The sequence below is a fragment of the Porcisia hertigi genome, chromosome 35 (genome assembly GCF_017918235.1).
Source record: "Porcisia hertigi strain C119 chromosome 35, whole genome shotgun sequence".
NCBI classification, from domain to species: domain Eukaryota; phylum Euglenozoa; class Kinetoplastea; order Trypanosomatida; family Trypanosomatidae; genus Porcisia; species Porcisia hertigi.
Genome location: NC_090594.1, coordinates 587,501 through 600,422, shown reverse-complemented (window position 1 = coordinate 600,422; position 12,922 = coordinate 587,501). Strand labels below are relative to the sequence as shown.

Here is a 12,922-nt window from a genome sequence, read left to right as displayed (position 1 = left end):
TAACGTCTACATATATGTCAAGTGAGAGGAAAGGAGCCGCGCGCAAGAAAAGATGGTGATCCTGAAGAACGTCGAGGAGGAGCTAAATAAAGGATCTGCATACCCATACACCCCCATTACAGCAAAACACGAATTTCAACGCAACTACATGCGTAAATGGAAACGTGTGAAGGCAGTTGGCCTTTTTTTCTGTGGGCGATCCCCCAACCGAGGGCGGGCCGCCGCAGAATGCTTTTTATGGAAAAGACCTACGGGACCTTGCAGCATGCACCCTAACCACCCGCGTGCCTGCTTTGCCCCATTTCCCTTTCCCAAACACAGGTTGATTACACAATGGTCGCCTTCACGTCAGGCTCCACTTTGTCCAGCAACGAGGAGCGCATTTCTCGATTCATGATGCCGCCAATTCCAAATGCCGGCATAATGCGGCACATGCGCAAGAGCGTTGAGGAGACGTACGTGCTCTGCAAGCTGTCGAAAAGATCTTTCAGTGAGAAATTCGGGTGTGTCTGTCGGTACCGAATAGCCGTGATGTGCATCAGCGTTGTCACCGTCTGCAGAAGGGCAGGCGTCAACATCTGCGCTGTGTCGACACACGAGATGGGCAGGCGCGTCTTTCCTTCGTTCTCAGGAAGGACAGCATCGGGGGCTTGCGGCAGTCGCTTCTGGTAGTACGCGTAGCCCGAGATCCACGACGCGACATAGGGCACGAACGTAAAGGCGGCCACACAAGTTAGCGTATCACGCCCACAAAAGAGTGCGCGCGTCAAGAACGGCACCGGCTTCTTCGCACTAGACAAATCCTTCGCATTTGCCGGCGGCAGAGCGCGCAGGATGATGCTATCTTTCCATATTGTGAAGACGGTGTTCACAACACCACTCACAATGCCGGCAGCCAAATTCGCATTTTTTTCCATTCCGTGCGATTCACAGTAACTCTTTGCCAGATTAGAGCCCACGTACGTACAGCCGTACGTTGTTGCACAGACGCGGTACACCAAACTGCATTTGTTCTCCGCGCATGGGAGAAAAAACTTGTGAGGGCGAAGGGCTACCGTTTTAAGACCCTTGATAAGCTCCTGTGTGCTACTCGGAGCGACACCCGCCACTCTCGCCATGATGCTGTAGTCAATTATAGAAATCGGAATAGCCGCTGTGAGGGCAACAGCCACCGCAGTGGTGCAATCGGCTGTGATGGTCGCAGCAGAGAAGTTCTTCACCTTATGTAGAGGGGCGGGCTGCAAAGCGTTGCAGAGCTCTGCCTCGGTCATTGCGAGCGCCGGCAGTGTCTTTGCCGCGGAGTCCGTCATAGTGGTGCTGTTTTTGTAAAGTTCTTTTTTCCCTGCCAGGGGGAGCAGGATGAGGAACTGAGAAGACACGGTGGTGACGGAGTGAAAGGAAGAGGCGTTATAGCAGCTTCAATTAGTTGGGGCGCGTACAAGTATGGGGTGTGCAACATACGCCAGATGCAACTTATGGAGATTTTACAGAGGGGGGGGGTAAAAAAAAATGGGAGGAACCAGGAATGAATAGTGAAGAATAGGGCGCGCGCGAGGCACAGAGTGCAAAAAAAAAAAACTCTTTTCGTGTGTGCATGGGGGTTACAAGTCCTTCGCGTTTGAATGCTCGACACTTTTCTCTTTTTTTTCCGGGGGGAACGTGCATCCACGGACGACAGGCGAGGAATAAAACGACAAGGGACATGAAGAACAGTCGCCTAAATGGCCCCAACGTGTTTGGCGAGAACGCGATGTCAGAAAGGAGCACTAGTGGAGACGGCTTAAAATATACACACCCGCGTTGCTGCAGAGACGACACATGAGTGTTTTTCAAGGCGGGAAGACTTTGCAGAAACCAAAAGAAATCACCGGAAAGACTAAATGTGGTGAGGTATCATTACTTGATTCGTGCATAGCGTAGGAGGCGGCCGCAGTAGCAGGAGCAGCAGCAGCAGCAGCATGAACCGTTTGTGGTGCGGCCTGAACAAACTGCCGACACACAAGGGGGGGGGACAAGTAAAGTGTATTGACTGTGACTGTCAATCCAGAGGACCACATTCTGCCGCACAAGGAAGAAGAGAGTGGAGAAAAGTGGAAAAACCTCCGCCAACCCGAACATGCGCCAGGGAAGAGGAATGGGACAGAGTACCTGATGGTCGACACCTCAAATCGCACACACGCACGTAGAAAGCCAAATGAGTGCGTGTGTAGAGGTGTACGCAGCGAGCGTCGAGCGCAACAGCAGCGACTAGAGTACGGGGAGCACCGCTGCAGCAGCACTCGTCTCTCGCAGTTGCTGTTCAGCAATCTCATCTGCTATGATCTTCTTCTGAACCATCTGACGCATGTGGCCAATCTGAATTTCCATCGCCTCCGTCTCCGCTGCGTGCTGCTCTTCTTGCTCCTGCAGTCGCGCCAAGAGATTCTGAGCCTTGCTTTGCGCACTACTCAGCTCTTGCTCAAGCGCAGCTTGTCGCGACTCGTAGTGCCCTTCCAAAACGTCATGGTAGGCTTCAAGGAGAGTCGCAGTCGTGACATGTTCGAGAGACCCTAGTGCTGCTGACCGCACTTGGTGACTCACCCTTTGGTGACACAACAAAACGAGCAGGCGTTGTCGGGTAGCCGCAAGGTCCTCTAACTGCGGTGAGTCACTGTGTTCCAGGACACTCATAACTACCTCAGCCTTGTCCGTCGGTGTCAACCACGCCTCGTTGAGTCGCGCTGGTGTGCGTCCGGTTTTGACTGCGGCAGCCCAAATGTCTGAAAACGCAGCCAGTGTTTCCACCACGACCCCCTCGCACTGGATGCCTCTGTTTTGACGTTGTTGCCGAGCCGCCTTTCGGGCCTCTGACGCAGACTGCAGCATCTCAAGATGCCCCAGAACAGCTGCAAGAAGCTCCGGGGCCTTTACTAGTAACGCTGACAAGGGTGCGGACGACGTCGTTGATGGCACTAGTCCAGTTGAAACAATGCTCGCACATATGCTAGACAGCACATCACTACCCGCACGCAGCTGCACATGCGCCTCCGCCAGCTCAGCAACCAGCTTAGCTCTCACCTGCGTCTCGGCCTCGAGAGCCCGTTCAGCCTTCCCTTTGTCGTCCGTCGCACAACGAAGAGTGTGCGCCAACTCGTCAATGCGCAGGCGGGCTGCAGAAATGTCTGCCTCCAGGGAGGCTATGCGCCGCGCGCTCACTTCACGCTGCGTCATCGCTTCCTCGGATACGCAGCGCTTCTGCCGCGTCAGCGCAGACTTCATCTCCGCGAGAGCGGCGCGCAACCTTTGCACATTGTCGTCAGAAGCCGCTCGCAGTCGTTTCTCTTCCCTGTGCGCACACGTGGCATGGTCTAACCGTTTTTGTAAAACCGCCAACAGATCCTCAGCGGTGACCTGTACCTGGCGCAACTGACGCTGGTGATTCGTCTCCTCGTCCTCCAACATTGCCGCACTCTTGCGAAGAGCGCGATTTAGGGTCTCGACTTCGTTCTCAAGTGTGTCCTTAGCCTGCCTCAGGTGCTTCGCCGCCGCCTCTGTCTCCTCCTTGGCCTCTGTAACAGCAGCAAGCTGACCCTTCAGTGCCGCGGCCTGGTGTGCGGCTTGAATACGCTCCTCGGAAACCATGACTGATATCCTCTTGCCTTCAGTAGAAAATGAAGCCAACTCGTCCACAGCGCTCTGGAGCGTAGTGACTATTGCATGAAGAGTTGGAAGGAGTGTCTCTTGGGCCTTGCTTTCGGCAAGCACCCCAGGCTTTGACGCCTCTTTTCCCAGGAGCGTTAAGTGAAGCCTCTGACACAGCCCCAATAACTGCTGATGCACAACATTGCTGGCTTCCTCCAACATCCGTTGCAGCGCTATAACATCGCTTGACAAGGACGTCAGTCTTTCCTCGATGTAATGCAGCTCACCTGCATCGTCATCATGTTGCTGCCTGAGCTGAACCCGCGACTCTTCCAAGTCGTCTCGGACCCTCTGCAAATCAGCAAGCTCGCTCTGCGCTACCTCCAGCGCAGACGACAACTCAGCCGCCCTCTCCTCTGCTGCCTCTCTAGCTTTCTGCGACTCTATTCGCACCGCGTTGCTGTCGTGCAGCTGCTCCTCCAACTCCATTAGCGCGTGTCGTAGCTCAGATGTTTGCTGGTCTTCATTGTCCATGAGAAATCTCTGCTGCTTCTCCATATTGGCCTGCGTCTGCTGAAGCGACTCGCACAAGTTGGCAAAGGACTTGAGAACGCCCACGAGAACACTGCATCGCGCTGACAACGAGTCCTCGTCTGCAGAAGGGTGATTGGCTTTGTAGGTTGCAGCAGCAGTGCTCACCCCCAATATCATGTCATCCTCGAAGATAGCGTCTGTGATCTGGATCGCCGCCTGAACGTCTGTGCAGTGCCCGGCCAGATGCATAACCATGGTGTTACAGTCCATATCGGACACCTGCAGCGAGGGATCCAGTATTCCGAGGGCAGCGCCGCAGCCTTTCCGTAGCACATCCAGCTCCTCCATACGGTACTCCGTCTCTCTTCTGAGATCCTCGGCTGAGACGGGTGGTTCAGGCGGCGGCAGAGGCCGCACCTTCAGCATTGCAGTCGCCGACGAGAAAAAGCTGCCATTGTTATGCACCACCTGCTGGGAAAGATGAAAGCTCTCCGCGCACACGAGCTCCGGCGCGACAGGCTTCTGTTTGCGCGGCAGATGCCGATTCAGCGACGACCGTGGCGACCGTCCTGTAGAAATGACCTCGTTGTATATTAGCGGCACTTCCTCCCCCTTGGTAAGTGACTGTGTGGGCATCAAACGTCCTAGACTGCTGCAAAACTTCTCCTTGATACGATCTATCAAGTGCGCAAGCGGCTCGCGTCCACTTGTTGTGGAATCACTCCTCTCCAGTGGTTCCAGGAGGCTCGTGAAAGACCCGAGGCTATCAGCAATGCTCTGCGCCAACTCCACCAGCAGCCTGCCTGCCTCACTGTCTGACGTGTGCGCCGCGTCATCCTCGCCGCCCAGTGCCTTCCACGTCGCAGCAACAGCAGCCCGCAGTGTCGCAATAGCGTTCTCAGCCTGCTTCGTCTGGCGACACACCTTCTCCAGCGCGTCAGTAACACCTCCAAGCGACTGCGTTGCAAAGCTTCTGTCGTTTCCCCCAAGCTGCGAGTCCGCATTCCCGCTGCAGGAGGGCAAAAGGCATCGTAAGCGCGGCAAGGACGACTCTCCACTGACACTGGCGTTGGAGTCTCCCGGTGCCATCCTTTCTCTTCCCTCAACAGATCGCTGTGGTGAAAACGATAGCGCACACGGCGACACCTCCTCCTCGAAAGCTGTCTCTCCATCAAAAACAGCGCTCAAAAAGTTTCTCAAAACCGTCTCCATCGCTGCTCGCCTCTCTCGTTCCCTCTTCAGCGCGTCTACCTTTGCATGCACACCGGCGACGACATCCTCATACGTAACAACCAAACCTGCTAAGAGTGTGTCACCGCCGTCTTGATGTGCAACGGGAAAACTCATCTCCTCGAGGTGCGTCATACGCTTCTCCTCGGCATTATGCTCGTCTAGCAGCACCTTCACTCGCCTGAGCGCGAGCGTAACCTCTGAGACCTCGCTCGTGAGTTGTCTGAGACTGGCATAGAGCGTCCCGCACACCGTGGACCTACTCGAAGAGGGAGGTGAAACCTCGCCGGCATTTTCGAGATCTACCTCCCCCAAGCCGCTGCGCAGCTTCTCCAAAGCAGCTGCGATGGTCTCACATGATTCCTTGTGATCATGCTCCATGTCTGACAGCTGATCCTCGACCTGCTTCATTCGCTCCGTAAACTCTCCAAGCTCTTCCCGAGACTCCCCAACCGCCGTTGAAAGCTGCCTTACCAGCCTAGCACCAGCCTCCCAGCGGCCACGGCCACTGCACCTCCACCATCCCTCCTCCGCAACGCCACTCACCACCCCTGCACCCTCCATCACGTCACCCAGGGCCACCAGAACTCCGAGAGCCGCCTCCATCTCATCTACATCCATCATGTATCGCATACCTGAATCCGCCAAACCCTTTGTACACACCTGCACAGGCTCGGCCCCCCCAGAGCCAGAAGGCCCTGTCCGGCTATCCCCTCCAACGTCCTCGGCGCGTGTACTCACCACAGCGCCAACGCACTCCGCCAGCTGCGCTGCGGTCGGCACCGGCGTCCCGTCGTACTCGCCAGCGTACGCGTCCGGCGCCATGCCCAAGGCCTCCGCGATCCGACGCAGCCCCTCAGCGTCCTCGGCGCGTGTGCTCACCACAGCGCCGGCACACTCCGCCAGCTGCGCCGCGGTCGGCACCGGCGTCCCGTCATACTCGCCAGCGTACGCGTCCGGCGCCATGCCCAAGGCCTCTGCGATCCGACGCAGCCCCTCAGCGTCCTCCGCGCGTGTGCTCACCACAGCGTCGGCACACTCCGCCAGCTGCGCCGCGGTCGGCACCGGCGTCCCGTCGTACTCGCCAGCGTACGCGTCTGGCGCCATGCCCAAGGCCTCCGCGATCCGACGCAGCCCCTCAGCGTCCTCGGCGCGTGTGCTCACCACAGCGTCGGCACACTCCGCCAGCTGCGCCGCGGCCGGCGGTACTTCGAGTTTCTCAGGGAAGTAACAAAGGTCCTGGCGATGAGGGCTGTTGAGGTGGCTGGAAGGGACGATATTTGGAGTGTGGGCCAGGCTGTGAGGAATTATATGTTGAGGACTCCCCGCGGTAGCTGTGGAAAAAGCGGTGCTTCGGGAGCGAGCGGTGTCGTGACCGGAGCGCAGCGAGTCGACTACGGTCTGCGGTTCATCTGCGAGAACAGTCAAGTGCAGCTCTTCAGCAGAGTGCTGCATGCTGAGTGGGGCTTGTGCGGAACCGGCGCATTGATATTGTAGAGGAGGCGGACTGGCGGCGGGGAATCGTGGGATGCTGGAATCAAGGGTGACGGGAGGCGAGAGTGCTGCGGAGTCAGGCTGGTGAAAATGGTCGCTTCGATGCTCTGTGCTATGTGTGGTTCCGGGCATGTCAATCGAGGAGTTCTCTGCCTCACAGGCCAGTCTGGGGTCGTTTGCGGTGGGCAGCGTGGGATGCCTCACAGCCGCCTCCGGCGGACTAGGGAGCAGAGCAAGGATTTTTTGTTCGAAGCTAAGAATGGCGGACATCTTCGCGGCGCGGTGCTGCATGCTCTGAACAAGGTTCTCCACGGTGCTGATACTCTCTGGGGTGTCGACGATGGTTGGGTGGGGTATATGTTCCTGGTGTGAGTCGAGAGTGGTCGCAACAAAATCGAGTGTTGCGCCCTTGAGTACTTCCCGTAGACGTGTACATGGGCAATCGCGTATGGCGCTCGCCAAAGAGGCCCATGTAAGTCGGTGGGCGTCATGAACAATGATTACATTCACCCGCACTAGACGTTGGAAACGGTCGAACGAAGCTGCTGGAACGCTGATGTGCACACGCGATGCATGCAGAGCCTCTGCTATGTCCGCCTCGGCAGCAGCGGCAAGCACTGCAGTGTCAGCGTGCCCCATTCCATCGCCGATCTCAGGAGCCGAGATGATACACGCACAGTTGGTTGTCCCTAACAGCGCCTCCACCGCATCAACTCTACTAAGGTACTGGCTTTGGGTAGAGGAAAGCTCTTCGAGCAACTGATCATAGGCCGCCAGCGCGGTGGACATGTCGCAGAGCGGTCCCAATGCCCCTGTAGGCGCGGTGTCATCAGCAAAGGCCAGATGAAAGTCTTTGATCCAGCAAAAGAGCTGCCGTATCCACTCGCGTCGCTCACTTGCCGCTTCCTCGCTCCTTTTCAGTAGATCCTCGAATGCACCTGCTAGCACACCTGCGCACCCACTTGGTGACGTCCCATCCTGTTCAAAAGAGTGAATATTTGGTGAGCCCATGTGGTTCACGGTGGGAAGGACGAGCAGCGCCTCTGACAAGGATGCACCTGCACCTACGCCGTGTCGGAGGAGGATTCCAACGAGATGCCGAAGCGCTGCTTGCGTACTGGCTATACTGGCAGAAAGCCTCTGCATAAGGGGAACCACGGCACCTGAAGCAGACCTGTGCGGCTCAGACTCGCTGTCTGCCTCGGTCTGTGCGGGAGGCGAAGCACAGTAAGGCTTGGACGCTGTCTTCACAGGCTCGTCGAGACTGCGCTGTTGTCCACCTTGTGTTTCATTAGCGCTATACTTGTACGCCTCCCACACATGCGAGGAATCAGTTTTAACGGCTTCTGCGTTGGTTGTTGTCGCCATCGCGGTCGAGCAGGCGGCTGCCGCTACTCGCTCCCTCTCACAAGAGCCAATCGAGGTGAATATCCGCATCACTCCATTCAACAGTTGATCGCAGCCCGCCTGCTCCGTAGCGAGGCACTGGTGAAGCTCTTGCACGAGGCCGCACAAATTATGCTGCGATAGCGGCGGTACTTGAACAGTTCCCTCATCCCAGGCAGGCAGGCCTCCTGCTTCAGGACAGCGACCGAGTGTCAACTGCAATGAGCGTACCAGATCCTGGACACATGAAGCACCAATGAGTGCGTCCGCGCACGCTTGCAACACAGCTGGCGTGAGGGTATTGGCCCACATCTCCTCCCTTGCTCTTGCCGCCACGGATGCCTCCGCGGTATCTCGAAGTTTGTCCAAGTCGCCAATGCCTGCGTCTTTAGCCGCGCGAAACGCTTCACAAGCTGCAGCGGCACTCATTGTCGATGCAGCAGCGATCTCATCGGATGAGTCCGGACACTGAAGCACCGCTGCATTTCCGTAGAGTATTGTGGTCAGCAAACGTCGGAGCGCCGAAGCCTCCTTGCATTTGCTGTCAAATACATCCACAGCGTGCTGCAGGCGTGCTTTGAGGCAGCCCTCAACGTCGCGCGCATCTGGACCCTGCCCTGGATGGCTTTCAGCATCCTCATAGCCGTCATCAGAGACGCCAGAGACGGGGACTGCGGTGAGGGCCCGCGTGTCGGGGCTAGCACCCTCATTGTGTGAACATTCAGTGTCCCTCGCACTCTTGGCTGCTGCTGCTGCAGATTGAGCGCACGTTGCTGCCCTCTCCAGTTCTCCTTCGATGACTTTCAGGGGGCGAAACAGGTCATACTGACATGTCAAGCCATCCAAAGTCGCAACATATGCCACGTGTCGCTGCTGCTCACGCTGCAAGTGGAGAATCCACACAACGACGTCTTGAACTGTGCGATGAAAATCGCTGACGATGGCCGCCCCTTCATCTGTGAGAGGTGCCCGTGTGCGGGTTTGTCGCATAAAAGAAGATACATCGGCAGAGGAGCCATTCTGAGACGCGCCGTCTCCAGCGGCTGCGGAGTCAACAGGGCACGAAGTACACTCTGCAGATCCACTGATATCGGCGGCGGCGAGCGGGATTTGAGTGCTAGTGTCAGCATCGGACACCGCTCCAGCCCCATTAATATTACGCAGGAGACAACGGTTTAGCACGGAGAGCCACGATGACACCGCGGTGGCCAGTGAACTTGACGCGGAGACGCCGCCGTTAGTGTTCGAGACGCACGTGGCCCTGGATGGGACTTCCACTAACCTGTTGAAGGCCGCAACAACCTCCTCCATCACATAATACAGAAGAAAATCTCGATCTGCCGAAACAGAGGATGCTGAATCATCCCCACCTAGACGGCGAGCGTGTTCCAGGGCAAAGGTGCTCAAGTGTTGTTGCACCAAAGCTGGAGGAGAAGCCGCCAAAGCCCCTGCCGCGTTCGATGTGTCCGAGTGGTGTGCATCGCTGTCGGGTGCACGCCAAGCCTGAGGGGAAACGGATGCAGTACCTAGAGAGTATCCGGTAGTAACGACCTCCTCACACACATCGGTGCCGGTCGGGATAGCGGGGTAGGACGCCTGCAATCCGAAGGCAGACTCATCCTGAGTGTTGATCTTCGCATAGGTTGGGAAGCCGCCGGAAGAGGCAAAGACAGCGGCAGATGATTTTCGGTCAAAGGCGGCGTCCACTAGAGCCCGCACGAGGGCCTCATCCGCTGCCAAATATCGCTGTCTACCCACGGGCGAAACAAGTTCGACACCTCCGGTGTGGCTACCCCCACTGCCCGCATCTGAGTCAGCAAGGTCCACATCATCGGTCAGAATCCACTTTTCTAGTGCCTTCTCAACATGCCTCGTTACGGTAGCTAGGCTAGTGTCGAGCTCGTTCCTCAGCGCTGCATTTTGGTCGCGCAGCTCCGCCAATTCCCGTTCATATGCCGCCAAGACCTGATTCTCCTCGCCGGTACACCCCGCCGCTGGGCCAGCACAATGGGTTTCTGCTATATTGAGGGACGCGCACAGCGCCTTCAGCTCCGTCTGCAGCGCACCTATCGTGCAGTCATCACGCAACACGACGTCACCCTCGGACCCGTCGCCGGTAGGGTCCTCACTTTTTCCTGACTCCAGCGCCACAGAAGGAAGAGGAGTTGCTGTTGACGCAACGTGGTGCACGAAACTGCGCAGCATCTGGTTAGCCCCCAACAAACTGCGCGTCGCAGCCTCCATGAGTTCAATCCCGTCGCGCGCTTGCCGCTCCGCATCAGTGATCAATGTAGTCCACTGATCAACGCCTCCGGCCTCTATCCCCTCATCATCGCCGTGGAAGTAACCTTGCAGGCTACGATGCCCGTCATTGACGTCAGCACTGGCCCGCAGTGTAAAAGACGGAGGGAGCATGCTGCCCTTCGGAGGAGGAAGCTCATGTTCGCTATCAGTAAGCCGCGGCGCATGAGTGGCGGCAAGGCTGTCGTCATCCCTGTGGATCGACGACGGCAACTCGGAGTTGCTCGCCGTGTCCGTATCGCTGGTGCATTGTTCTTCTTCTATGAGGCTCGCTGCCGGCTGGGGAAAAACGAACTCGCTCGATATCATCGTGCTCATGTCCATGGAAACGGCCCTCACGTCTCTATTCCGCAGCATAGGGTACCGAAGCTGCATTTCCTCCCAGAAACCGAGCCACTGGCGGTGATCATCCGAATGATCGGTGCAAAATATTGCAAAATTTCGGTGAAGCGTGTCTGAGACCGAGTCGCGCATCGAACACTCGACACCAAAGTAGTAGTACCCGCCAAGGACGGCGGTAGGAGGCTGGTCACGTACCTGGAACACATACCGCGACTCTGCTGCAGTGCGGGGCTCATTGCGGTGGATCGTCAAGCGACGCGTCTCCGGGGCGCAACTCCCCATTTCATGCGGATGTTTGTGGCGGTGTAAAAAGTTGAAAATGATACGTACACGCTCAAAGCGCACCTCCTCCACAAGTCGGCTGCTCTTGGCCCAACTACTGTACACAGAAAGCCGATGGTCTTCGCATATGACCCACTGCGCCGAGGAATTCCTCTTCCCTGGACCATACTTCCCTGTCACGTACCAAAGTCGACCCTCAATGTGTTGGATAACCGACGGGGGTGGCACGTTCTCGCTAGAGATGGAGCCCGCACGGAACAAAGATGCCATGGACGGTGTGCCACAGCGGAAAGGCGACGCCACGCGTGGCCGTGGTGAGGCCGGCAAGCCCTCATCGCTAATACAAGCTATCTGCGCCTTATCTACCACCACCCCCTCGTGCACTGGAAGACGGAGTGTCGACAGCATGCTCGCACGACGCCTGGTGTGGTGACATGAGCTGGCGCTAGTCTTGCTCCCTGTTCTGACAACTCGCGGCGTTGCCGCTTTGGACCCCGAAGTAGTATGCGATGAGGCCAAAGCATCCACCTGTAGGACTGGTTGACGAGGGGTAAGGGTGGCATTATGGCCCCTGGCCTTGCGATTTCGAGGTGCGGGCATGTAGCGGTTGCTCCTTTTTTTTTGGGGGGGGGGGAGGGGAGGGGAACACTGAATTGTGGATTGCTGACCTGACGTATGGTGTGTAACGAAACGTGGGATGCTGGGAAGAGTATTCGTGTGCCGATCAGCAATCGGCTTGGCAACCCTCGAAAAGAGCAGTCCGTCGGCAGATGTCCGTGATGTTTGCCTCTTCTTTTGGCTCGCCAGGGCCCCGCAAATGTGAAACCGTTTCTTTAAAGGACACCGTGCGCGAAACGAGAAGGCGCAAAAAAAATGCCTCCGCACTCCCCCCCCCTCCCCGGACAAGTGACGTCAAGCCAAAAACCACACAGAGACGAGGTGACAAACAAAATTCGTGCACCCGTCTCACTCTTCTGACTGCCCTCTCTTGAACCACTTCTGTATCGACAAATTTGTCTTATGTGCTTCACCAGCGCAGCTCCCCCGCTCCACACAACCTCTCGAGAGCGACACCGTGAACGCTGGCAGAGAAGTCAAGCAAAACAAGCGGCAAACACAAGAGAGAGAGGCGGCAGATAAAAATAATAATAATAAAACACAAAGCGCTCCTTGGATGGAGAAAAAATCCCTACCACTTACGAACGAAGCGAAAAGAATGCGTAGCGAAAGGAGCCCAGAGAGTAGCCCGCAGCGCGAAAAAAAAAAAAAAACGTCTGAAGCTTGAAGAAAGCAAAACTTGAATGGGGAAGGACGCACTTCCTGTCTCTTCCTCTCTCTTGTCTGTCTGTCCAATGTATGTGCTGCTCTTTTTTTTTATTGTAACGTGAGTCCTCTCGAGCTCCTAGACACCCCATGCGCACACACACACACACACGCGGGAGAGTGCCTTGGAACGGGAGACTATGAAAAGGGCCAACGCCTTTATATCTTCGTGACTCCCTCTACTCTTGCTTCCCCCTCCCCCTCTCAACAAGCGCAGACAGTGAGCAATAAGACACCAGAAATTCAAAGCAGGGCGAGGGAAAGGAGGAGGGAAGCGACGACCGTAACACACAAAGGAAAGAAAAACAATCGAGAGAGAAAGAGAGAGAGAAGACAATAGGAAAATAAGAGAAAGGGCAACGACGGCAGTAACGAGCAAGTCACAAAGGATGCTCACTCCTTATGAGCT

General features: G+C 56.6%; 2 protein-coding genes across 2 annotated transcripts; both read right to left on the bottom strand.

Annotated features, from left to right (window-relative positions):
• Positions 1–326: 326 nt before the first annotated feature.
• Positions 327–1,310, bottom strand: JKF63_01136 (uncharacterized protein; the record flags this gene model as incomplete). The annotated part of the gene is made up of 1 exon (XM_067897185.1): positions 327–1,310. The coding sequence occupies one exon, from the start codon at positions 1,308–1,310 to the stop codon at positions 327–329; it is 984 nt and encodes a 327-aa protein (XP_067753342.1).
• Positions 1,311–2,247: 937 nt separating this feature from the next.
• Positions 2,248–11,598, bottom strand: JKF63_01135 (uncharacterized protein; the record flags this gene model as incomplete). Its single annotated transcript, XM_067897184.1, has 1 exon — positions 2,248–11,598. One exon carries the CDS (start codon positions 11,596–11,598, stop codon positions 2,248–2,250), a length of 9,351 nt encoding a protein of 3,116 aa, XP_067753341.1.
• Positions 11,599–12,922: the final 1,324 nt, after the last annotated feature.